Here is a 26,106-nt window from a genome sequence, read left to right as displayed (position 1 = left end):
TGCAGCTGTGAGGTACTCCTTCCCCAGTTGGGCTTCCCTGGTGGCTCAGCTGGTGAAGAATCCGCCTGCAATGCAGGAGACCTGGGTTCGATCCCTGGGTTGGGAAGGTGCCCTGGAGAAGGGAGCGGCTACTCACTCCAGTATTCTTGCCTGGAGAATTTCATGGACTGTATAGTCTACGGGGTCACAAGGACTTGGACACGACTGAGAGACTTTCACTTTCACATGACAAGTCACTATTTAAAAAGCTTTTCTCCTCAGCATTTGAACTGCTTTAAAATACTGCGTTGGCTTTGGAAGCACCTTTCGCACCTGCTCGCCCGTTCAGCGCGCCGGGGGTGACTTCAGCCGCGTGTTCAAGTGTGCAGGGGTTGCGCAGCGCGCGCCCAGGCGGTCAGCTCCTGTTTGCACATCTCCAGCCGCAAAGTGTCTCTGCCACTCAGAGCGCCTCTCAGGGCCAGGCCGCAGGGAGGGGATGGGGCGCCGGGCGGGGATGGGACGCCGGGAGCCGGGGCTGAGGACCGGAAACCGCGGACGCCGCCGCCCCTCCCCCGAGGCCGCGCGGTGGGGCGGGGCCTCGGGGGCCGGGCCTCAGGCTGCAGCCAGTGAGCACCGGCGGGCCGGGAGCGCGGCGGCTTGTTGCCCCGGCGACCGGCGCGCGGCCCCGCCCCCGCCGAGCCTCCGGGTCCGGTTCGGACTCCGGCGCGGGTGGCTCAAGCGCAGCGGACGCGCGATGCCCAAGTGGAGTGTGCGGCGGAGGCCCAGCCTCCTTCTAGGCGCGGTGTTGCTGATCGTGTGCCTCCCGGTACTCCGCAGGTGAGCTGACGCCGCGTCCCGCGCACCTGCGCCCGAGCCCGGAGCCGGCCCGGAGCCCCCCAGGGCAGTCCCCACGGGGCGGCCCCCTGGCCCCGTCCGACAGGAGCGCTGGCGCCCGGCCCCTCTGCGCCCCCGGCGCCCAGGCGCTGCACTCCCGGCCCCGGCGTCTGCGCCCAGCCGGGGCTCCCCACCCTCCAGCGCAGGGGTCCGCGCCGAACTGGCCATGAAACCCCTCTCCGAGGTGCCCAGCGTGCGCGTCCCGAGTCCTCCTGCCGAGCCCCAGGTCCCCTGCTTTTCTCCGAGGTCCCCACATTTCCTGCCAAACGAGCTGCGAGGTTGGTCAGCCTGGCTGAGGTCAGAGCTCCAGCTCCGTAAGGTCCATTTGCCCGGCCCAGAGCGGTCCCCAGGTCTCTGTCCCGCGGGTCCTCCAAGCTCCTTAGTCTGGGTGTGGTTGCTCCGTTCTCGGGATGCGTCTTCCGCTCGCCTACCAGCACCAGCTCACCCGCTCCCACTCCCCATTCCCTTATAACATGTTATCTGGGGGTGCGTTTGGGGATAGAATGCTTTACCCACCACTTGTGCGCGTGCCTGAGCCTAGAATTTTCCTACCGACTTTGTTTATAGGATTTTACAGCTGTGACCCTATCTCTCAGGTCGATGCCTGGAACTTTCCATATTCAAAACGTCCAGTGTGCGGGAAGTCAGGCAGGGACGCTGGTGCTGAAGCTGAAGGCTGAGCCAGTGGACCTCCAGCAGGCGCGCCACCCTCATCTGTTGCTTCTCTCTGTGTCTTTGACACTTCTCTGGACTTCCTCTGGGAGACAGCGATGTTTGAGAGGGAAAGAACTCTTTCCCTTTGCGTCTTTCCAAGTCTGAGGTGACACCTTTGTTTCGGAGACAACGAGGTGTCAGGATTGTTTGGGAAAAGGAAATGCTTTTCTGGGGCTCAGAAAACATCAGGGCGTCTCATTTCCCCAGCTGCTCCCAAGACTTTTCCATCCTGCCTGTGATCTCTCCCCTTCCTCTTTGAGGACTGGTCCTGGCCCTTGGAGGCACAGGGCTGACGCAAACTCCAGAGCAATCCCTCCAGGCAGAGGCGGCAGGAGCCTCCGGCATACTCCCAGGTATCCAGGAGACCACACCCCAGGGAGAAAAGCCCGCTGCATGGGAGGGGCACACGCTTGGATGCTGGAGGTCAGAGAGGCAGCGGCCCTCGCGGGGGGCCCAGACAGGTCACGGGGACGGGGATGGCTGTGAGGGGCTTGAGATGGGCCAGGCAGTGCCCCTGACAGTCCCCAGGAGGAGGCGCGAGAAGAGGGCAGGTGCTTGTTGGGGTCTGGAGGGAGAGGAGGTAAAGAAGCCGGGCTCTCACGGGCGAGGGAACGTGTGCGCGTCTGGCGGCAGGAAGGGTCGGGTCCATGGAGCAGCCGGGGACGAAGGGCGCGGCTCCTGCCCTGGCAGTGGTGTGGCGCATTTAGGAAGGACATGGCTTTCCTGCTGCGCCTTCTTTCTCGGCAGGCGAGACGGAGGCCGGAGAAGCTCAGGCTGGGTCAGGGCTGCCTCTTAGGCCCTCCAGAACACTTGTCTCCTGATATCTTCCGAGCTGTGTCTCATGGGTACCTTCTGCTCAGGTCCTTCCATCCCGCTTGGGCTGGACACCAAGGCCTGCGTCTGGAGGCCAGAGCCAGGTCCCTCCCCTGCCTGACGCCCCTGCGGCCAGGGCATCAGCCCAGTGGGGCCTCTCCCAGCTGTTGTTGGGAACGTGGGCGCAGCCCCCAAAGCAGAGGTCATTCGGGGACGGGCAGCAGAGCGGGGAGCTCCAGGTCAGAGGGGGGTGTGGTGGTGGGGGGAGGGGCTGCTTGGCTGCAGCCTTTTTTTTCCCCATAAACTTTTACCTGGATTGGTTCATGGTCAACCACTGCTGTTTACTGACATCGTATCCAAGAAATAAGAGGACCGAGGTGACTTTTGAGGAAGATTTCAACCTTTGGTTTTTTAGCTTGAACATTGGTCTTAAAAAATCCCTTGATGGTGGTACAGTCGTCGTGTAGCCAGCTGCACGGGCAGCAGGTGCGTCTGCTGGGCTCTGACACGTGCGCCCTCCGTGGAGCGGCCTCCGCAGCTCCGACAGAGTGGGGTCCACCAGCCCCGGAAGCTCACTGCTGCCCCTGTGCCCCGCGCTCGCATCTCCCCGAGAACGCTCACATGTTGCGTTTGGCCTCAGACACCAGCTGGCATCCTCTCAAGCTTACAGAGGTGTAATCCTCTGCCTTGGCTGACAGTTTCCGCTTGGCATGTTACTTGGGGTCCAGGGTGTGCGTACTGGGTGAACCTCGGCTCCAAACCTCCCCGTCTCCACAAGCACAAGAATGCCTGCCTGGTATGACGAGGGCGTGGTTCCCATTCAGGACTTTCCCTCAGAATCTGCGCCTCACTGATTAGCCCCCCCGAGAGCTCTGCGTCTCTCTAAGCTAGAGGTCAGCTGCACAGTCGGCAGGGCCAGAGCCGCGGCAGGCTGCCTGCATCGCTTCCCGAGGGAGGTCATCTTTGCTGCTCCCCGCCCTGCTGGGGTCTGGGTTCCCGAAGCTCGCTCCTCCCCTGGGAGGGAGAGGAGAAGGACCTCTCGGGCGCCCCGGGGACACAAGTCATAGCCTTGGAACCAGGCCGCTCTCTTTGGTCTCTTCTGAGGGCGTGAGTGCCGGACCGTGTCCTTCTGGGCCTCTGTGAGGTCACGGGATTTATGGACTTCCTCTGTTCTGGACGCTGCTCTCCATGGGGCCCGAGTCATCGCCGCTGGAATGCTCCAGCTCTCATGTTCTGGCAGCGAAGCTCTCAGCCCATGGGAGTGTCACCCCTGACACATGTGGGGAAGGGGGGGGCAGGTGTCTGAGACCCTGTGCTAGAGGAGAGGGTGGGTGCTAAGGTTCTGTGATCGGAGGACCGGGGTCTCAGCAGGTGCGTGGACGCTGAGGGTCAGTGATCGGGGGACTGGGGTGCCCCAGAGACCAGCCCTGAGGCTTCCAGAGCCTCGGCCCCCCAAATATCAGGACTTCGGCCGAGGAGTCCTCTCCTCTTGGAAGGAGCTGGCGAAGTAAACAGGCTTCTTTCCATGATGCGACCCCAGGCCTGTCGTGTCACCTGGAATGCTATTATGGTGAAGCAGCAGGAGACACCGGGGCTCAGAGACCCTCTCGGGACACGTGGGGCCTGAGGGCACCAGGCCCCCGTCCAGCCCCCAGCAGTGGGGGCGTTTCCTGCTCTCCACTCACTTTTATGTTTGCTTAAATCAATTGGTCTGGCTATCAAAGGCCATGTTGAGAGTCCCCCTCGTGTGGTGCCTCTCCTGGACGACAGGGCGGTGGATTCTTAGAGGCTCGTGGTAAGAGAGTGGACACTTCTCGACAGGGGTCTGTGGGAGACCCTTGGTTAATGCCCCCTGCTCCCGCCCCCGCCTCCCGCGATGGTTGGTGGGGCTGTTCCTTTCAGGAACAGCTTGTGTTGTTCTTACACAGGTTATTTTGTGACTAGGTCATCTAGGAAGGATGAAGTCTTCAAATAAAGTAAAGGGGAAAATGAGGTCCCTGGGCTCCCATCTCCCCGCCCAGAGGCGGCCCCCATCGCGGCGATGCTCAGGGGTGTCCCGTGTGTACAGAGACGGCTGTAGGCGGCTCTCTGTCCAGTTATTTAAACCACCCCCTCCTGAAAGACATCACGGCTGCAAACCAGGCTGCAGTGAACATCTGTTGGCGATATTTCTGTACTAGAATCTCTGACTCTATGAGGCGCTCATTTTAAGTCTTGATCGACATTTACAGTAAGTAAATAGCAGATTCTCTTTCTGTTGGGTCAGCCTGAGCTCTGTAGTCTGAGGGGCAAATTGGCTGATCTGTGTGTCGAGTCTGTGTCCTCTAAGAGCTGACCCAGCTCTCGTCGGTCTCAGGAGGTGAGTCCCACGGGGTGGACCTTGAAAGCAGTCTATTTAGGCTGCACTTGTTCGCTGCAACCCTTTTATTCTGACTCCTCGAGCCTGAGATCCGAGTCTTGTCATGGGGGCACCTGGAGGCTTGCTCACAGAGCTTTCCCTTCTTGGTACTTCCTCTGTTGATGCTGCCAGTGGGAATGTTCCCCAAAGTGAGAGCATGGTGTCCCGTGGCGTCTGATCACTTCCTGCTGTCCTTGTGTGCTTGAATCCGAATGAGGAGTGTAACTGCACGACGGGGTCTTGGGGTCTCCTCTAGTAGATGCTCGTTCACATACTAACTCCTGCGGGCTTTAGACAGGGCTGCCGCCTGGCCTGCGGGGCCTGGGTGCTCAGCCGACCCTGCCCACCAGGTCCTTCCCACGGGGATGGGCAGGGGTGCCAGAAGCAGTGGGCACAGGCCTGTGGATGCTGTCCGATGGACGGAAGGCCCAGCCCTCTGGAAACAGTTAATGCCTCTCCCAGCAAAGCAGGAGCCAAGGCCTGGCGCACACGGCCAAGGAGCGCATCCGCGAAGCTGGGCCAGACTCGGGACAGAGCTGCAGCTCTCAGGGCTCACCGTTGATGCAGGAGCCACTCTTCCAGGGTAGGGTGTCAGAGGCGCTGGCCAGGAACGGGGACCAGGTGGATCCCTCCCCAGGCCCCCAGCACCCCCGACTGAGGGAGGCGTGCACAGAGCTGAAGCCTGGTGAGACCCCAAGGCCCCAGGTGGGCGGTTCTGGAGACGGGGTGGCTGATGAAGCTGGGCCTCAGGAGCGTGTGGCCACGTCCGTCTTCAGAGTGATGAGGAGAAGCATGTATTTCAGTCCAGAGTGTGAGGTGTCTTCCTCGTGTCCATCTGGGTGACGGCCTCAGGCACGGCCATGTGGACTGGCGGTGTGTTTTCACGGTGAGCATCTTTAGAGCGAAGCCCTGGACACAGACTCAGTGGCGCCTCACCGAGCGGGCACCGGTGTGCGTTATGTGCGGAGCAGGACTCCCTCCCGCCTGGGCCAGCCGGGACTCCTGCTCTGGGGGTGGGAGGACTGTTCCCGCAGGCTCCCAGCTCACGTGCCAGCCTGTCCGCTTGTCAGCCCGTCGCTGGGTGAGCCTCCCTGGACCTGCTGGCTGCAGGTGCCGCTGGCCGCAGGCCCTGGCACTGACTGTGTCGTCTCTGCTGGGCGTGGGGCGCTGGCCCGTCCAGGTCTGGACGTGCGTACGGAGGACAGAGGGCAAGGAGGCGGCCGTGCCTGCAGGCAGCCTGCCAGCCCCGCTCAGCCCCAGGCTGGCGCAGTGTCCGCCCCGCCCACGGGGACCCACTCAACTTCTGTCGGGACGTTTCAGACCGATCCCAACCGCCTCGTTCAAGGAGGTGGTGGGATCGGCCGTCTCCCTCTCTGAGAGTGGGGAGTGCTTTGGGGCTCATCTCACAGGAGGAGCTGGTTGGCCAGCCACCGCACACCTGTCTGTTTCCCTGACGCCTCCGCTCAGCCGGCACATGTGACCACGTCCAGGAACGGGTAGCCTGCGCCCTGTCTCAGGCCCTCGAGCTGCAGCGGGGTGAGGCTCAGGCAGGCCCCTGCCCCAGCCCGCCCCACCCCGGGGAGGCCTGCCAGGGGTCCTGACGCGTGTCCTCTGCCAGGAGCCCCTCCATAGCCATCAGTCAGGGCCCAGGCCAGCCGCCCAGGTCATTCCGGGACCAAAAGCCTGCTCGTCCTACAACAGAGAGGTGACCGGAATCCAGAAGAGAGCGTAGGTGGGAGCTCTCGCTGGAAGGAAGGCAGCAGCCCTGGTCTCCTCGGAAAGTGTCATCAGGGCACGTCCCTGGTGGTCTGGTGGCTGAGACTCTGCCCTCAGTGCAGGGGGCCCAGGTCTAGCCCTGGTCAGGGAACAGGATCCTGCATGTGGCAACTGAATGTTCTGCGTGCCACGTTGAAAACTGAAGATCCCATGTGCCACTGTGAAGCCCCAGAGCAGCCCAACAAACAAATCTTTTTTTTTTAAGTTTCATCAGGAATGAACTGCTCACGGGATAGCAGCAGGAAGTAGGGGTTTCCTGGGGTTGTGGGCTCCGAGCTCACAGTCCTCTGTCAGAAGGCCCTGCCACAAGCCCTGGTGCCTTGCTCGATCGTGGCTTGTCAGCTGCGCGGCCAGAGGTGGTTGTTAGTGTTACAAGCAGCAGCGCTGATGATCATCGTCTGTATTAATAACTATTTACGTTGGTGTTTATGGGGCTCTGACATGCATCACCTCGTTCTCTCACAGTCAATTCCTTGGAGAAACCCAGCATTTATTTTCCTGGTGCAGCCATCCCTGTTATTAGTGTACTGAGGACTCGTTAGTTACCTACCAGAGAGTCTTCCTTGGAGAAACCCGGCGTTTATCACCCTGGGTTTCCTTGTGCAGCCATCCCTATTATTAGTTTATTGAGGACTCGTTAGTTACCTACCAGAAAGTCCTCAGGCAGCTGCTTCTCCAGCATTCGGCCTTCAATAGCAGCTGCAGTTTTGCTGTTTTCATTGTTGATTTTACCCCTCTTAATGAGCACCAAGAGGAAGGTTTTTTAATCTCCAAAATCATAGGATCTAGAGAGACGGGTAAGGAGAAGCCCCACCCCGGAGGAGGCTCTGCAGACGTGTATCAGAGGATACGCTGCAGGCTGCTCTCAGATCTACCCCGGGGAATGGTCATAGTGCAGACTCAGACTCAGTAGGTCCCAGTAGGGCCTGCGTGTCTGCGTTTCTAACGAGCTCCAGGTGTAGGACCTGCAGGGGAAGGCAGTCCTGGAGACAGACGTGCCCAATGACTTGTCATCCCCTGGGGTGCAGACCACGGAGTGTGTGTTTCTGCCGGGACTGTGTTGGGACAAGGGCTCACAGAGACCCCACCTGCACCCCTGTACCTGCTGAGTGGGGGAGGCCCTCACAGCTTTTGGGGAGATGGGGTTGTGAACAGAAGTTATGTCAGTGACTTGGGGAACTCCAGGAGCTTTTCTGTTGAAGTTCTGGCCAGTGATCAGGGATTGCTTCTTGGTGGGATGATTGCTCAGTGGGGTGTCTGTATGTGTGTGTGTGTTTGTATGTGTATTTGTGCATTCACCGCTGGACGGTCAGTGATCAGTGTGCCTGTTGTGAAGCAGAGAATCTGCATGCAGCTCTGCGTGTCCTTGCCTGGGTGAGCGCAGGGTGGTCGTCTGAGGCTTGAAGGCTACGGAAGCCTGTGCACCACCGGGGAAGATGTGGTCAGAACGCAGGAGCCCGTGCTCGGCTGTGGGTGAGCTGGAGGCCTCCCACGAGCAGCAGGAGCTAGCGCAGAGCCAGGTGTGGCCCGGGAGCCAGGTGGGGGCGGGAGGCGGCCTGGGGGTGACCATGGAGCTCACAGGCCTCCTTGTGCCGTGCTGGGGCTCACGCTCCAGGGCAGGTGGGCAGGGTCCTGCAAGGCCCAGGTGGAGAGTGTGTCCAGGTTTGAGGACCCTGCTGTCTGCCATCACAACGTTGCTGAGCCCCGAGCAGCACAGACTGTGTGTAGACGGATGGTGGGTTATCAGTAAAATTATGGATGTCGAAATGTCAAATTCAATATAACTGTTTTATGTCCCTAAGTACTCTTCGTTTGATTTTTTCCAACCATTCACAAATGTGAAAACCGTTCTCAGCTGGCAGACTGCACGCAGGCACAAGGTGGGGAGGGGGTGGAGTCTGGCGTTTGCAAACCCTTGGCTTCAGACAGCAGCCCAGCGGACAGTGCTTTCACCATGAAATGGACAACTGAAATAAGATGGCTTGGCACAACGTCCAGCACATTACATATAGTGAAATGCTGAATTAAATGGAGAAGGCAATGGCAGCCCACTCCGGTACTCTTACCTAGAAAATCCCATGGACGGAGGAGCCTGGTAGGCTGCAGTCCATGGGGTCGTGAAGAATTGGACACGACTGAGAGACTTCACTTTCACTTTTCACTTTCATGCATTGGAGAAGGAAATGAAAACCCACTCCAGTGTTCTTGCCTGGAGAATCCCAGGGACAGGGGAGCCTGATGGGCTGCTGTCTATGGGGTCCCACATGACTGAAGCGACTCAGCAGCAGCAGCAGCTGAATTAAATGGGAAAGATTGGGATTGTTCATATCAGGGACACAGAAAACCCACTGAAGCTATTCTGTTTGCAAAGCATGTTAAAATGAATTGATTTCAAACAGCGAGAAGATGCTTTTGTTGCTTGTGAGATACCTCTTTAACAAGTCGTCGTTAAGCCCTTCCCTGCGTGCCTCACAGGACAGCATGCCTCGAGGCTCGTGAGGGCCGCCTTGTCACAGGCTCTTTCGTTGCAGTTCCCTGGTGTCCGACCCTCATGCAGCCCTTGTGAGCACTTACGAGAGATGATGGCCCCAGGTGCTGGGGCAGGGCTGTGCCACGGAGCCAGGGTCCCCAGCCCTCAGTGACAGCACCACCCAGGGGAGGGCCAGGGCTCAGGGTCCCCTGCCCTCAGGGGCGGCACCGCCCAGGGGAGGGCCAGGGCTCAGGGTCCCCAGCCCTCAGGGGCGGCACCGCCCCGGGGAGGGCCAGGGCTCAGGGTCCCCTGCCCTCAGGGGCGGCACCGCCCAGGGGAGGGCCAGGGCTCAGGGTCCCCAGCCCTCAGGGGTGGCACCGCCCAGGGGAGGGCCAGGGCTCAGGGTCCCCAGCCCTCAGGGGCGGCACCGCCCAGGGGAGGGCCAGGGCTCAGGGTCCCCAGCCCTCAGGGACGGCACTGCCCCGGGGAGGGCCAGGGCTCATGTGCAGACTCTCCTCTCAAAGATACTGCTTTTGTTTCCACGTCCCCAAGCAGGTGGTCATTTGGGAAATGTATTTTGAAATTTGATTTTAAGTCACTCGGAACGTGAAACTTTTTGGGGAAGGAGCCACTGATGGGTTCTCAGTTGCCCACAGATGACCATTTCCCGGTCTCCAAGTGTGCTCCTCCCCCATGCCGCGGCGCCCATAGCTGTGTCTTCACATCCGTGACTGTAGCTCTATGCTGTAGGCTCGTTTGTACCTGTCTGCTTAGGTTCTACATCACAAGCAATGCCATGTGTCTGTCCTGGATTTACTTTCCTCAGTATGAACTGTCTAGGTCTGTCTGTGTTGCTGCAAATGGCACTATTTTGTTCTTTTTTGGCTAAGTAATATTCCTTTGTACCACATCTTTATCCTTTCATCTCCCGAGGGACATCTAGGTGGCTTCCATGTCCTGGCTGTTGTAAATTGCGCTGCAGTGAACGTAGGGGTGCGTGTCTTTCTGAATTATAGGGCTTCCGTGATAGCTCAGCTGGTAAAGAATCTGCCTGCAGTGCAGGAGACCCCGGTGCACTCCCTGGGTTGGGAAGATCCCCTGGAGAAGGGAGAGTACCGGCTCCAGTGTTCTTGGGCTTCCCTTGTGGCTCAGCTGGTAAGGAATTACGGTCCTACAGATACATGCCCAGGAGTGGGGTTGCCAGATCACACGGTAGCTCTGTTTCTAGACTTCGAGGGGCTCTCCAGACTGTCCACAGTGGCTGTCCCTGCCACTGCCTCTTGTGTCTCGCTTCCGCAGACGTGCAGTGACTGTCATTGCGGGAGAGACATCTCCGTTTCTGCCCCGGTCTCAGGAGGACCAGGTGTGGGACCAGCCGGGTCTGCACCGCTGAGGAGCACGGGCTGCGGCAATGGTCCACACTGCCTGCTCTGTGGCCCGTCAGACCTGAGCCCGTGGTGTGGAGCGGGGGGAGAGGTGGCCTCTACACATGCCTGCGGCCGGAGAGGCTCGGGCGGGCAAGGCTGTGCCTCAGCCAGCGCTGGTTGTCACGTGCCTCTTTCAACCCGAGTTTGAGTTTAGCTTCTGTTTGAAGATAAATGCGAAGACCAGAGACGCCTAGGGGCCTTTTCACAGCAGGGCCAAGGCAGCCCTGACCACTCCCCTCCTCCCGGGACGGGCTGGAGGGGAGACGGGGTGGGGTTCTGTGTCGCGTGAGGGCCCCCTACCCGCCCCGCCAGCCCTCCGACTGCCGGGGGCACATTCTATGGACTCACCTTCCTGGCAGCCCCCTGGTGGTCGCTCCCCGTCCAGACGCCCCTCGGCCACACCCCCTCCTCAGGAATGTGAGCCTTGGACGCTCGGTCCCTGAGCAGATGCTGTTCCTAACTGGTCCCTCTCTTCAGGTATCTGCACCGCCAGCCTGGGGGCTGTGACCTTGAGGTGACCCCGAGGTACCTGTCAAGTAGCTGCTGCTTTGATGTGTGTCCGGTGGCCGCTGTAGGAAGCCCCGTCCGCCCCGAGTCCTCTCGGTCCCAGCACCAAAAGGCAGCTTCTCTGCCCTTAGACCCCTGCCCGCGTGCACCCCGACCTCCCTTCTGAGCGCAGCCCCGCGTTGAAAGCCGTCTTGTCTGTTCCTCGTCTTGTCTGTTCCTCGCTGGCTGGGTGTGAGCACCGCTAGGCGCGTGAGCTGCGTGGCGGCCTCGAGTCTAGCGTCGGGCACCGTCCGGGGGCTGGAGGCGGAGGCGGGGGCCCGGCTGCCCACACCCCACGCGCCCGGCTGGCAGGCCGGCTCTGAGGCCCTGTCTCCCGCAGGCTGGACTGGAGCGGCCTCGGCGCTTCGTTGTGGCGGCGCCGGCACCTGGGGCTGCGTGCCGACGGCCAGAACTTCAAGCTGGAGAACTCGGCCTTCTGGATCTTCGGGGGCTCCGTCCACTACTTCCGGGTGCCCCGGGCCTACTGGAGGGACCGGCTCCTGAAGCTGCGGGCCTGCGGCCTCAACACGCTGACCACGTGAGCGCCGCCCCGCGCCCCGCGCCTCTCACCTGGCCCGGCTTCGGGCCGCGGGTCTAAGGGGGAGCAGCCCGGCCCCCCGTGGGTCTAAGAGAGGAGACCGGGCCCCCCCGCGGGTCTCTAAGGGGGAGGAGCCCGGCCCTCGTGGGTACAGGAGAGGAGCCCGGCTTCCCGCGGGCCTCTAAGGGGGAGCAGCCCAGCACCCCCGGGGGTCTAAGGAAGGAGCCCCCCTTGCCGGGGTGTGTGTGGACTTTCCCAGCACACCTGTCTCCATATCGCTTTCTGGAACCGTCTTCAGAAGCTGGGGCTTCCATCCTGGAACAAGCGCAGGGTCAGCACGCGGTGGCCACTGGCCTCTGTGCTGATCGGGGAATCAGTTACCACGTGTGCTCGGTTGGGAAAAAAATCTTGATCATTTTGTGGATGTCTTTTTCAGCATTTCCAACAGATATTTGGACCCAAGTCTATGAAACCAAGTGCATGATCAGGCTGGGTTATGAAAACTTCAGGCAAAAATGTGTGATTACAAGTCAAGGACGTGGGTTTTCTTGGTAGTTTATGAACCGATTTTGAAATCAGTTCTAAGGACAGTTACGGGGTGTTCTGAGCCATGACATCATAGTTGAACAAAGTATGTGATTTTCCAGGAAGGTTACCTAGCGGCATCCATTTATTTCTGGTCCTGGGGGCACATGCTCCTGTTACAGGGCTCCTGATGGGCTGAGCATTTTGCTTTTTAAGAGCAGGAGAGTCTGAGCTCTTGAGTCTGAGGTGGAAGCAGGAAGCCACCTGTTCACCTTTGCAATCAGGGGCCTTCCCCCAGAGGCTGCTGTGGGTGGCATCCAGGAGAGGGGCAGCGGGGACTCAGAGGCAGCCCCTTAAGGAACTTACATTTCCTGATACTCTCTTCAGGGTAAGAACCTCCGTCTGTGACAGGGTTTGGGACTCTGAGTACTGCATTAGAGTGGTGCTGATGAGTAGGACTCCTTTTTACCCTACTTTTGTTGCCGACCAGGGTTCTAGGACTCTAATCAGTAGGCACTGACCAGAGGCCAGAGGAGGGTCGCAGGAGAGGGTGTACCTGGGGGGAGCAAGAGCAGAAACGGGGGCTCCTCCCGGGGGTGGGGATGTCCGGGGGGCTGGCGTGGGGACGAGGTGGTCGCCACTTGGTGATGCTGCATGGAGGGGTGCTGCATGGACCCTGCTTTTGCCCCCGCACCTGGGAAATGGCAGCTGGGTTCTGGGTCTTCCTGTGTCTTGGCTGCACTTTGCCCCACGTGTGTGCGGTTGTTTGGTCTCTTATAGTTACTCTGTATTTTGTTGCTGTATTTTGTGTTTGTCCAGGCGCAGGCACCTCGGCAAGGGTTCCAGGTCTTAGCCTGCCTCACTTTTAACTGCTTTGCCCATAAAGTTACTTCTTTCTCTGGTGAAGATACAGGATGATGGAGAAGGGGGAGGGAGGGATGCCCCCCATCTCCTGGCCCTCTGCCCTTCTCCGGGGGGCAGCGTTGGGGGAGGGCTTGCCCTGCTTCTGCAAGCTCCCCGGTCTCTCCAGTTTTTCTCCATTCCAGCCCTGACGCTGCTTAGACGGCATACCTAAGAAATCCATCTTCAGCCGTCATGAGGGTTTTAGGGACGGAGGTGCTGGTCTGGGAGACAGAGTGGAGAACCACTGGGGGCCTCACGCCTGTCACCCTCTTCCCTGCCACAGCTACGTCCCATGGAACCTCCACGAGCCGGAGAGAGGCACATTCGACTTCTCCGGGAACCTGGACCTGGAGTAGGTTCTGTGACCCGGCTGGGGTGGGGCTGGGGGTCTGAGGGGCGGGGACCCATGGGCCATCTGGGCAGAGGGGGCCGCGGGGGGAGCCTGTGCTGGCCCCACGCCCTCCATCACGACCCCGCCACCCCCAGGCCGGGCCTGTCCCCCAAGCACAGTCCTGCAGTCCCTCCCCAGAGTGGCCGCGCTGACATCCCAGGCTGGGGCCCCGGCGGTGACCCCGGGGGGGTGGGGGAGGGCGTCTCTGCTCTGCAGGGGGCGTCCTGCCCTCAGCATCCCCAGCCCCCCAGGGAGGGCTGGGCAGGTGAGGGTAGGGGCCCCTGGGCCTTGTTCCCCCGGCTCTGAGTCCTGAGAGTGGGTTACTCCAACCCCTCAGGGCCTTCATCCTGCTGGCAGCAGAGGTGGGGCTGTGGGTGATCCTGCGTCCAGGCCCCTACATCTGCAGCGAGGTGGACCTCGGGGGCCTGCCCAGGTGAGCGGGGCTGGGCCTCGGCTGTGGCTGGGGGTGCCCTGTGCGCTCGTGTGAGTGCTGAGCACCCCGTGGGCTGATGCTGCTGCCTACATGAACGTTTCACCCTGTGCTGAGGCTCTTTTTCAGAATAAGTGGCCCCCAAAGGGCAGCCTCGTCAGTGACGTCACAGTTGCTGTCCTCGTCAGATTCCATGTGGCTCTGTGCCGCAGGCGCGGGCGGCCGTTCTCAGGCGCCGGGCCCTGCTGTGGGGCTCGGCCTCGGTCCGGTCCCACCCGCTCCAGACGAGCCTCACTTTCTGAAAAATGGAAGAAGTCAAACCCACCCTCCTGTTCCTTAGGTGTGCTACGAAGCATTTGTTTTTAAGGGCAAGCATTTTGATAACGTAGAGGAGAAACACGCAGTTTTAGTTTTATCTTTTGCCTTCAGATCTCAGGCCCTGATGAGCTATCTTGGGATGGGGTCTCCAGAGAAGTCAGAACCGTGCCTGTGGTTGGCTCAGGAGTCGGGCAGGATTACTTGGAGCCAGGGCCAGCCCTGGTCCCAGGTGTTACTACCACTAGTAACATTCCAGCAGAAGGGTTTTCTGTTGACAGGGTCCATGCCTGTCAATCCTGGGGGCTGAGAGAAGGGGTCTGGCTGCTAGCTGGTTCTAGCTGCTAGCTCCCTCTCCCGGGTCCGCCCCCCAGAGGGTAGCGGGCTGGTCCCATGTGCCGCCTTCTGCTGTGCAAAGGCCTCACTCTCATCTCCAGGGCAACCAGGCCCGCCCCACTGCCCAGACCCCTCCTGTCGCTGGGCCTTCAGCTCGGCGAGGGGCCCCGAGGCTCACACAGCCAGAGCAGCCTTGCCCCTCCTCCCCGCGGGTTAGAAACCCTGTGTCAGCGGTGCCCAGTTAAGTCTGAGCTCTGAAGCCCTCAGGCCGCCCTGCAGCCCCGCTCAGGTCCTAGGCGGGCATTCTCAGGAGGTGGAGCTGAGCGTGCTGCTAACAGACGGAGTCCCAGCGGGGACCAGAGACCAGAGCTTTCCCTGTGACGGACGCGGGCGTCGGGCCCAGGGGGCCGTCTCTCCACGGTCACCCAGTGACCTGACCCAGGGATGGCTTTCTCAGCCTGTTCAGTTCTTCTGGCCCAGGATGCGAGAAGCACTGGGGCCTTCTGCAGGAAAACATAAACGTTCTCAGAATCTGCATGAGAAGGAAAACACCTTGGCTGCAGTTCTGGAAGCGGTGCTCCGTGCTTACCTGTGGGGTGAACACCACGGGCAGGCCAGGGCAGGGTTAGCCTTGTCTCCAGCTCCTCCTCCCTCTCCCCTCTCCCATCCCCCCCACCCTTCCCCCACTCCCCCACACTTTCCCCTCCCGCTGCTCCCCCTCCCCCACCCCTCCCCCTTCGGCCCAGGGGCAGGGTTAACCTTGTCTCCAGGGTCCCCCCTCCCTCCCCCTCCTCCCTCCCCCAACCCATCCCCCTCCCCCCTCCCCCCACACCCCAGGTGGAGCTCTGGATGCTGAGGAGCCCGTTCAGATGGGGAGCAGCTGGACCAGAGAGGAGACCAGACCCCTTCTCTCGGCCCCCAGGATTGCTTTTTCTGCTGATAGCAGAAGGCGACCCCTGTGTCCTCCAGTCCTAGTGATCCCTGACCCCTTTCTCTTCGCCCCTCTCTGATGAGATGTTGTGTAAAGTCTTGAGACATGGGCCTTGGCTTCAATGAAAGCTTTGGTCCCTCTGACTGGCAGCCAGACACCTGGCCGTGACTCAGAACTAGAATGGCCAGTGGTGCTGGGTCCTCGGGGAGAAAGCAGGTTCTGGCCCGCGCCAGCGTCTGCCCTGCGTCCTGACTGGCCTCCAGGGTCACCCCTGGGCTCCCTGAAGCTGCTTCCTTTCAGCCATCATCCTGCTCAGAGCAAACCCCCAGATGGTGAAACTAATCACCCTCCCCTTTTCATTCAAGCTGGTTACTCCGAGACCCTGACATGAGGCTGAGAACAACGTACAAGGGCTTCACGGAGGCAGTGGACCTTTATTTTGACCACCTGATGCTCAGGGTGGTGCCGCTCCAGGTAAAAGAGCAGACTGGGCCTGTCCTCCGCGCCCCGCACCGGTGCCGCAGCCCAGTCAGGCTCTCAGCTCACGGCGCTTCCCGCGGCCGCCACCCTCCTCCGCGGCGGCCTGCCTGGTGCTGCGCTGCCGGGGCCTATGCTCCGAAGGCCGGCGCAGTGCGGGCGGGCGCGGGGCTGCGGCGCCGGGTGCTGGGGGACGGCTCGTCCGTCCCGTCCCGCAGTGCAGGGCCCAGCTCCGCTGGAGAGGCGCCCCTGGGACAGCCCCTCGCCTGTGAAGAGGGGGCCTTCTCCTTATAGTCTCCACTGATGGCGTCCCGAGTCCATCCCTCGGCTCCCAAAGGGCGCTGCACGGTGCGGGCTTATCATTCAAAACGGACGTCTTAAAATGCATTTGGGCCAGAAAGTGTCTTAATGTGGCATCTAATAATTGGAACCAATGAAAAAGCAGGAATGCAAATAAACTCTTGCTTCTGTAAAAGCAAGAAGTGTGACACTGAGAAATTAGCACAGTTAAAAAATTAGTTCATTGATAAAAACGGCTGTGAGTCAATGGTTTGGGATATTCACAGCACATAGATCAAAGGAACTGCTGGTCCTATGTAGGGCCGGCAAGTTAAACACAGGAGACCCCCGTTACATGTGAACTTCAGATAAACAAGAAATACATTTTTTAAGTATACATATGTCCTGAATATTGCATGGGGCAGTTACATTAAAAAATTCATTGCTTATTTAAAAATTATTTGTTGTAAGTTCAAGCATTATAACTGGATGTCTTGTATTTTTACTTACTAAATCTGGCAGCCTCAGTCATGAAAGAAGCAAGAAGCTAGGAAAATTCTTAGTCTAGATTTTTGCAAGGAAGATGGGCTTGCCAAGACGATTCAGTAAGCTGTCGTAGGCTGGGCAGCAGAGGTGGGGGTGGGGCTGAGGGCCGGTGGCTGTGCTGAGATGTGACCCAGAATCCTTCTTAAGCACAGAAAGGTCATACCTAATCCAGGACAGTTTTTTCTGGGTGCTGTGCTTAGGCGCTTAGTCGTGTCCGACTCTTTGTGACACCGTGGACAGTTGCCCCCCAGGCTCCTCTGTCCATGGGGATTCTCTAGGCAAGAATACTTGCCGGGAGCCAGCGAGAGGCACTCCACTCATGACAAAGGTCATGAGGAAGGAGGCTCGGCATATGCAAAGGCGGGATGGAGCCTCAGGAGACCCCCTGGATATTCTTGAGCATCTACCCCCAAAAAACCAGAGTCTGCCTACTTTATTGCTTTGTGCTCTCACCTCTGACTTTACCGGGGGCTGTCCCCCACCACCATCTTGCTCTCTCTGACAAAGAGTTAACTTACAGCTCCAATTAATAAAGTTCCTGGGCATTAGGAGTGTTTAAATCTAAATCCCTCAGATGGCTCTCTAACTCACCTGACAAGTTTACCCGGACTCCTACAGCTATGCATACGATTGTTTACAGTCTCCCAGCCTCGAGAGGCACGGGAAGCTTAAGATATTCAAATAGCTTAGAGCCTCTCAGAGAGTTAGAAACTGTCAGAATAAACTAGTAAAGGATTTCATTGATGAGCCAATGCTTGCTGCCAAGTTTCCACATCCCCTGTATTGTATCCTTGAATGTGTATTAATTAATATAGTTGGTATGTAGAAAAACTAAGTAGTGGCCTTGGTGCTAGCAACTTTAGACCCTTAAGGTAATAAATTCTTTCCTTTGTTGTAAACCCATTACACATCCGCCCTATAGGAATGCAATTTTATCTAACACCTTCGGAAGATGGCGCCAAACCTTAGAATAATTACTCTTAGAGAAAATAAGTCTTGTGGTTGACAAACCTTTGTCAAGAGTCATAAAATGTTAATCAGCCTTCTGGCCAGAATTTGATGTAAATCACCTAAACCATTTGTATACCATAAATTTGCAGGAAAGAAACCCTAGTTTTTGATAAGGATCAAAGACTGCTGACTTTGCATCCCCTATTATCCTCTATGTGTAACTTACGGTATAAAAACCCCTGTTGAAAATAAAGCTACAGACCTTGCTCACCAAAGCTTGGTCTCCCCATGTCATTCTTTCTTCTCAATTTCCAGCTGAGTCTCCATCTGGAGCGGGGAGGTCCTCTGCGACCATTTATTTGCCTGGGCTTCTAAGACCCACTCGAGAAGGTGTCTAAGGTAGGGCACCTTCCGCTATTCGAGAGGGCGCCTGCGGCCTCCGTGGTCAGAGCTAACCTGGTGTCACAGGTTATATTGATTTTCCGCATAACCAAGCTACTCAGCCTCTTTTCTCCACTGAATTTTCCTACTGAGCTATCCTCATTCTATTACTCTTTATATCTTTGATGAATATTTAAATAGTCGCCAGCGCCGTCTCCCCTTGGAATACCCTGGATCAGCCGGGGCTGGACCTCGGCCAATACTGGAGTGGGTTGCCATGCCCTCCTCCATGGGGTACAGATATCTGTTTGGGTCCGCTTTCACTTCCTTTGGATATACACCCAGAAGTGGTTTTGCTGGGTCACATGGTTTTTCTGTGTTTAAGGTTTTGAGGAAAAGTTAAGTGTTCCACAACACACCATTTTACATCCTCATGGACAATGCACAGAATTCTGATTTCTTGACACCCTGGCCCACAGTTGCTGTTTTCTGTTTCATAAAAGCCATCCTAATGGATGTAAAGTGGTATCTCACTGTGGTTTTGATTTGAATTACTTAATAATTAGTGATGTGGAGTATTTTTTCATGTCCTTACTGTCCATGTATATATCTTCCTTGGAGAAATGTTTATTCCAATTCTTTGCCCATTTGTTAGTTGGTCTGTGTGTTTTTGTGGTTGTAGGAGTTCTTTCTTCAGTGTCTATCAGTATCTTATCAAATGTATGTCTTGTAAATATCTTCTCCCGCTCTGAGGGTGTTCACTCTGAGGGTGTTCGTAAGTCCAGTGCGTCTCGTTTTTCCCTGTGGTGCCTGTGCTTCAGGTAAATCGTTGCCAACTCCAATTTCACGACGCTTCTCCCCTGTGGCGCCTTCTTAGAGTTTCATGGTGTTGCTCTCCCATTCCGGTTTATGGTCTCCTCTGAGTTAAGCATTTCAGCTGGTGTGCATAACGTAAGGCTCCAGCTTTGTTTTCTGCATGTGCATATCCAGTTTTCTTGCCATCATTTGTTGAGAAAAATGACTGTCCTTTCCCCATTGAATAGGTTTTGCCAGCCTTGGAGAAAATCCTTTGACCATACGTGTGAGTTTATTTCTGGGCTCTCTATTCTACTCCATTGGTCTGTATATTTGTCTTGAGGCCAGGACCACACGTTTTGATTACTGTAGCTGTGTGGTAAGTTTTGAAGTCAGAAAGTGTGAGACCTCTAACTTTGTTCTTTTTTTCCAGCGTTGTTTTGAGTATTTAGAGTCTCTTGAGATTCCATGTGGATTTTACGATGCCTTTTTCTGTTTGTTTTAAAACACTGGCATTTTGACAAGGATTGCATTGACTGTGTAGGTTACTTTGAGTAGTAGTGACATCTTAATAATAGTAAATCTTTCAGTCTATGAACACAGGGTACCTTTCCATTATTGGCATCTTCTTTCTTTTGCCAACACTTTGTAGGTTTCAGTGTGTAAGATTTACCTCCTTGATTAAATTTATTGCTAAATATTTAAATCTTCATGATGCTATTGTATGTAGAAGTTTTCACTGATAGTGCATAGAAACCATTGAATTCTTTGTGCATTGGCTTCATATCCTGCGGATTTGCTGTTTTGGTCACTAGAACTAACAGGTTTGTATCTGTATGTAATCTTCATGGTTTTCTACTCATAAGATCATATTGTGTGCAAACAAGAGATAATTTTGCATCTTCCTTTCCAACTTGGATGACTTATTTCACTCTTTTTTTCCTAATTGCTCTAGCTAACACTCTCTATACCTTGTTGAATAGAAGTGGTAAAGGCAGGAATCTTGTCTCAATCTTAATCTCAGAGGAAAAGGTTTCAGTGAGTATGAGGCTGGCTGTGGGCTGTTCACATTATAGCCTTTTTAAAGGTGAGATAGTTTCCTTATATTAGTAATTTGTTGAGTATTTTTATTATGAAATCATGCTGAATTTTTGAAATGCTTTTTTACAACATCATTTGAGGTAATTGTGTTTTGTTTTTTTTTTTAACCTTCATTTCATTAATGTGGTATATAACATTGATTTTATTGAATCGTCCTTATATTCAGGAATAAACTCCACATTTTCATGGTGTATAATCTTTTTAGTATGCTGCTGAATTTGACTTTTTTAGTATTATGCTTAAGATTTTTGCATCAATATTCATGAGGGATATTGGTCTGTAGTTTTCTTTCCCTGTTAACTCTTCTGGCTTTGGTAAATAGAGTAAATTTGGAAGTGTTCCCTTTTTTCAAACTGTTTAGAATTTGAGAAAGATTGGTGTAAATTTCCTCACTAGTTGTAAATCTGTTCAGATGTTTCTTTTTTCACAATTCAGTCTTGGCCTGTTGTGTGTTTCTACTTGAGTCTTTTCTTACTGTAACTAAAGGTTTGTCAATCTTATTAATCTTTTCAGAGAACCAAGAAAAGATTGGTTGCTTTTTCCCTATTGTTTTTCTAATCTTCTCTTTTCCCCCTGCTCATATTTCTTATTTCCTTCCTTCTGTTCCCTTTGAGTTTAGTTTCTTCTTTTCCAGTTGCTTAAGACGAAAAGTTAGGTTACTGACTTGAGATCTTTCTTCTATTTTAAAGTGTTTATAGTGCCTCCACTGTATCCCACAAGTTTGTATGTTGTGTTTTTATTTTAATTTGTCTCAAGATATTCTCTAGGTTTCCTGAGATTTCTTCGAGTCACTGATTAACACTGATTAAACCGCTCACAGTCTTGTGACTTTTCCAGTTCCTTTTTGTTGTTGGGTTCTACTTTCATCTTTTCTGTAATGGAAATGATACTTTATATGATTTCAGCCTTAAATTTTGTTAAAGCGTGCCGTATGGCCCGGCCTGCGGTTTGTCCTGGAGAGTGGTCCACGTGCATCTGAGGGCAGTGTGTTGTGCTGCTGGTGGGTGGGTGTTCTGTACACACAGGTCCGGTCTCACTTGTCTGCAGTGTTGTTCAAGTCTTCTGTGTCCTTCTTGATCTTCTGTCTGGTTATCCTACTGAAAATGGAGTATTGAAGTCGTGTACTGTTTTTATAGAGTTGCATTTCTCCCTTTAATTCTGCCAATATTTACTTTGGAGCTCTGTGTTTGGTGCATATATGTTTATAATTATTGCACCCTCTATTTTGACCCTTTTATTGTTGTGCAAATATGAATATCTATACACCTGTGTACACTAAATAATGTCTTTCTTTCTCCCTTCTAACAGTTTATGCCTTAAAGTCCGTGTTGCTTGTTACTATGGTCACCCCCGCTCTCTTCTGGTTACTATTTGCACAGAATATCTTTTTCCGTATTTTCTCTTTCAACCCATGTATGTCCACAGACCTAACATGAGCGTCTTGTAGACAGCCTATAGTTAGGTATTGCTTTTTTATGCATTCTGAAAATCTGTCTTTTGATTGGGGAGTTTAATACATTTATATTTAAAGTAATTACTGATAGGGATGCACTTACTTTTGTTGTTTTGTTATTTGTTTACTGTATGTCTTATAGCTTTTTTCTCCCTTATTTCCTTCATTACTGCCTTCCTCTGTATTTAGTTGATATTTTTTTTGCAGCAGATTTTACTAGTTGAATTTTTTAAGTAACAAGTTTTGATTCTTCTTATTTCCTTTTGTGTATATTCTACAGATATTTTGGTTACCATGGGGATTACATACACTGTCCTAAAGTTATGACATTCTATTTTATATTGATACTATCTTAATTTCGATCACATACAAAAACTCTACTTTTTACAGCTCCGTCCTCTTTATATTATTGCTATCACAAATTGTATTTTTATATATTGTGTAACAATTAATATAGACCCATAATTATTTTTATATACTTGTCTTTTAACTCCTGCAAAGAATAACAAATAGAGTTACAAACTAAAATTATATATTTGTTCACATATTTAACTTTCCCAGGGAAGTTTACATTCTCACCTGGCTTTGAGTTCTCATCTAGCATTCTTTCATTTCAACCTGAGGGACGCTGTGAAGCATTTCCTATAAGGCAAGTCTAGTGGTAATGCTGGAGAAGGCGATGGCACCCCACTCCAGTGCTCTCGCCTGGAAAATCCCATGGGTGGGGGAGCCTGGAGGGCTGCAGTCCATGGGGTCGATAGGAGTCGGACACGACTGAGCGACTTCACTTTCACTTTTCACTTTCATGCATTGGAGAAGGCGATGGCACCCCACTCCAGTACTCTTACCTGGAAAATCCCATGGGTGGAGGAGCCTGGTAGGCTGCAGTCCATGGGGTCGATAGGAGTCAGACACGACTGAGCGACTTCCCTTTCACTTTTCACTTTCATGCATTGGAGAAGGAGATGGCAACCCACTCCAGTGTTCTTGCCTGGAGAATCCCAGGGATGGGGGAGCCTGGTGGGCTGCCGTCTATGGGGTCGCACAGAGTCAGACACGACTGAAGCGACTTAGCAGCAGCAGCAGTGGTAATGTATTCCTTCAGGTTTTATTTGTCTGACAATGTCTTAATTTCTCCATTATTTTTGAAGGACAGTTTTGCCACATAGAGAAATCTCAGTTGCTAGTTTTTTTCCTTCAGTACTTTGAATATAGTATCCTACTGGATCTGTCCTGCAAGATTTCTGATGAGATATCCGCTGGTAATCTCACTGGGGATGGTTAGCAGACATTCGGTCCACACTCAAAGGTCCAAGCTATTTAGTGTGGGGCAAAGAGGCTCATGGACATTTTGGGTAGAACTAGATTTCAAAGACCTTTTGGCATGAACTGAATGTCATATGAACCAAATGTCTTATGGATTGAATATCTTATGGATGTTTTGGACAGGACCAAATGTTCTGCAAAGTTGGGAATCCTTTGCACATGCCAAGTTGTGTTTCTCTTGATCCTTTCAAGAATCTCTCTCTGTCTTCTGACAGTTTGATAATACGTATTGCTGTGGGTCTCTGGTTTAATGTTACTTGGATCTCACTGAAGCTTGGATCTCTGCCCCTTTTTTCTCCTTTTGGACTTCCTATAGTGAGTGTATTTGTCTGTTTACTGATTTGCATAAAGTCTCCTAGGACCTCTTCCCTTGTTTTTATTTTTTTTTTCTTTTTGTTTCTCAGACTCAATAATTCAACATGACCTGTCGTCCAGTTTGCACACTCTTTCTTCTGCCTGTTTGAATATGCAGTTGAACTCCTATGGTGAATTTTTCTGTTTAGACAATGTACTTTTCAGCTCCAGAATTTCTGTTTAGTTCTTTTTGAAATCATTTCTGTCTCTTTATTGATATTCTCACTTTGTCCATATGTCCTTGCCTTGATTTCTGTCCATGTTTTTCTTTAGCTCTTTGATCATATTTATGACAGTTGTTTTAAAATTCTTTGTCTTCTAAGTTCAGCGTGTGTGTTTCTTTAGAGACCATTTCTAGTTCCTTTAGACACTGTTTCTGGAGATTTATTTTGTTCTTTGAGCTACGTTTTCCTGTTTCTTTGTATGCCTTATTTTGGAGGGTTAGAGTTAGGCATTTGTAAAGACGTCCCCCCTCTCCCAGCGTTTCAGTCTTCTGGAAAGACCTTTAGTGTTTAGTGGGCTCCTGAGCCTTGAGATCAGCCTGGGATGCAGGCTTGAGATCTTCTCAGGTATTTTCTTGGTATATATCCTGTCTGGTTTGTGTGTATAGTTTAAAAAAAAATTCCCCCAGCTGCTTTTACATGTTGATTTCTCCAAGAGTCTCACCCTGGACTCTTCTTGTGGCCTTAGATATTCTATCATATTCCTCTGCCTGTAATCCCTTGCTCCCAGGCATCCACGGGTCTGTAGTCCCCCTGAAATGTTTACAGGCTGTGACCCATCGCTGCCTTTTGCAGCTTCCAGCCTGAGGTCCAAACCGTACCAACATTTTCTGTCTGATCTCCAAGTCAGATGAGACAGAAACTAGTTCTCTAGGGAGCCCACAAATAGCCCAGAACATTGCAAACAAGTTCCATCTCGCTCCTCCTGTCCTGACGGAGGGGGCTGGAACTCAGGCTGTGTCCTTCTGACTGCACCTTGCTACTCCAGGGAGTAGGTGGGACACAGGTGAGCAAAATCCTGGAATGTGCTACCGTTTTGAATGTGTCTTTTTCTTGACTGGATGTTCACTTGTTTGCTTAAACATTTGGCTTGTTTCCAGAGCTCCTATAAAGTTACTTTAGTCAGTGGTGCAGTTGTTTTTTTGTTATTTCCCTAGGGAGACAAAGGCCTGGAGCTTCCTTCTCCCTGTCTTACTGACGTCACTCAATTGTATATCAGACCTTCTGAGACTTGCATTTTTGAATGGGATGTTTTGCTGTCATTGGTGATAAGTGCGGTGGCGTTAGTTGATACGGTTCCCACTACACCCTCAGCTTCTGATTGCTCTCTGTTTTCTCAGTACAAGCACGGGGGACCCATCATTGCTGTGCAGGTGGAGAACGAGTATGGGTCCTACAACAAAGACCCCGCCTACATGCCTTACATCAAGAAGGTAAGAGTCAGCTCAGCTCACCTCTGCGCAGTCCCTCCACGGGCTCTAGTGTGATGTGTGGGCTTGTCACCCAGCACCGTTTACTAAGCAGTAAATCCTTTCTCCAGACCTTGATTGCAACAGGGTCCTCACTTGTGCCCTCCGTTGGCTGAGTTTAACAGGGATTTTGGTACATATGGTGCTGCGGGGGCTGAGAGTAACGGAACTGCCTTGACAGGACCCTGGAGGCCTTCTTGGAGGTGGAGGTTGCTGATCTGACCCCAGCACTCAAAGCAGCGGCCCCTCCTTCGGCTGCATGTTGGCTCCATCTGGGAATTGTTTAAACTCACTGTGCCCCGGGGCCATATGCCGTCTGTTAAGCAAAGGTCTCTGGGGTGGAGCTCAGACATCCGATTCCAGCGTGCGGGTGGCTGGAGCCCCTGACCAAGTGTGCGGCAGAGCAGGCAAGGGCAGGGCCAGAGTGACACCGAAAAGAACAGGTTCCTACTCAGAGGTGTGCTGCAGTCCATGGGGTTGCAAAGCCTCGGCTGCGATGAGTGACTGAATAACAGCTGCTCAGAACTGGCTCCTCTCGCTCGGCAGCTGAGACCTGGAACAGATGCATCCATTTCCCTAAGCCTCTGCTCTCTTCTGTGAATTGGGACTGATGGGAGGGTTGCCTGTCCCAACTGTATGTGCAGTCAAGTCGCAGGCTCAGTGCTGCTCCAGCATGCTTGGCAGCTGAGACCTGGAACAGATGCATCCATTTTTCTACGCCTCTGCTCTCTTCTGTGAATTGGGACTGATGGGAGGGTTGCCTGTCCCAACTGTATGTGCAGTCAAGTCGCAGACTCAGTGCTGCTCCGGCATCCAGCGAGCGGTCAGCACACAGGACAGTGATGACATCACTGGCACCAGCATTTTGTACTTGGGAGGGTCGGGCCCCGTGTGCGTGGAGAAAGCCTCAGTGCCTCCAGCTGATCTGATGAGAGCTTCTCCGGCCCCCGGTGTCCTGGGTGACCCCTGCTGTCACGGGGAGAGTCATATCCATCTGGGGGCTCCTCCCGTCCCTGCAGATGCTCGGAGGTCCTCACCCAGTGTCCCCCTCCTCCCCTGCAGAGGGGCCAGGCTGCCTCGGGGAGGGTGCTGTTCTTGAAGCCAGATGGGGAGAGCTCAGTCCTTGTCTGGGGCAGGCTCAGGCCAGCGGGGCGTCTTCTGCCGCAGCTCCACCCTGAGACTCCCCTGGGCCAGAGCCCCAGATGCCTGTTCTCCTGTGCCTGTGGGGCTGGGCCAGGCTTCCCCAGTCCCCGGGCTGCAGGGAAGGAAGCTGCTCTGCTGTCTCTCTTACTGGGTGGTGACCCTGGTGTCTGGGATGGGGTGCATAAAGGGACGCTTGCCTGGTCTCGAAGCCCAGGGGAGGCTGGGCTCCTGGGACACATGTTTCTCCCGGCCCCAGGGCCTGGTCCGGGCAGAGGTCAGAGTGTGACGTGGTGGGAGGTGTGAGGAAGGACAGTCTGTTGTCTGACCCCCTCGCAGGCCCTGCAGGACCGGGGGATCGCGGAGCTGCTCCTGACCTCAGACAACCAGGGCGGCCTGAAGAGCGGTGTTCTGGACGGAGGTACCTGCCAGGAGGCCGTTGGGGG

At 54.3% G+C, this 26,106-nt stretch overlaps 1 protein-coding gene across 1 annotated transcript in view; it reads left to right on the top strand.

The window, feature by feature from the left end:
* The first annotated feature begins 664 nt into the window (after nucleotides 1–664).
* GLB1L2 (galactosidase beta 1 like 2) overlaps nucleotides 665–26,106 on the top strand; it is a 39,644-nt gene continuing 14,202 nt past the window's right edge. The window contains 7 exon segments of the mRNA XM_027562175.1: nucleotides 665–816; nucleotides 11,358–11,555; nucleotides 13,267–13,335; nucleotides 13,712–13,807; nucleotides 15,752–15,860; nucleotides 24,392–24,484; nucleotides 26,000–26,081. Of these exon segments, the coding sequence (XP_027417976.1) occupies nucleotides 734–816; nucleotides 11,358–11,555; nucleotides 13,267–13,335; nucleotides 13,712–13,807; nucleotides 15,752–15,860; nucleotides 24,392–24,484; nucleotides 26,000–26,081 (730 nt within the window). The 5' untranslated portion in view covers nucleotides 665–733.

Source organism: Bos indicus x Bos taurus, chromosome 15, assembly GCF_003369695.1.
Source record: "Bos indicus x Bos taurus breed Angus x Brahman F1 hybrid chromosome 15, Bos_hybrid_MaternalHap_v2.0, whole genome shotgun sequence".
Classification (NCBI taxonomy): Eukaryota; Metazoa; Chordata; class Mammalia; order Artiodactyla; family Bovidae; genus Bos; species Bos indicus x Bos taurus.
Note: the sequence above shows the minus strand (reverse complement) of the source record. Positions and strands in the feature narration are given on the sequence as shown.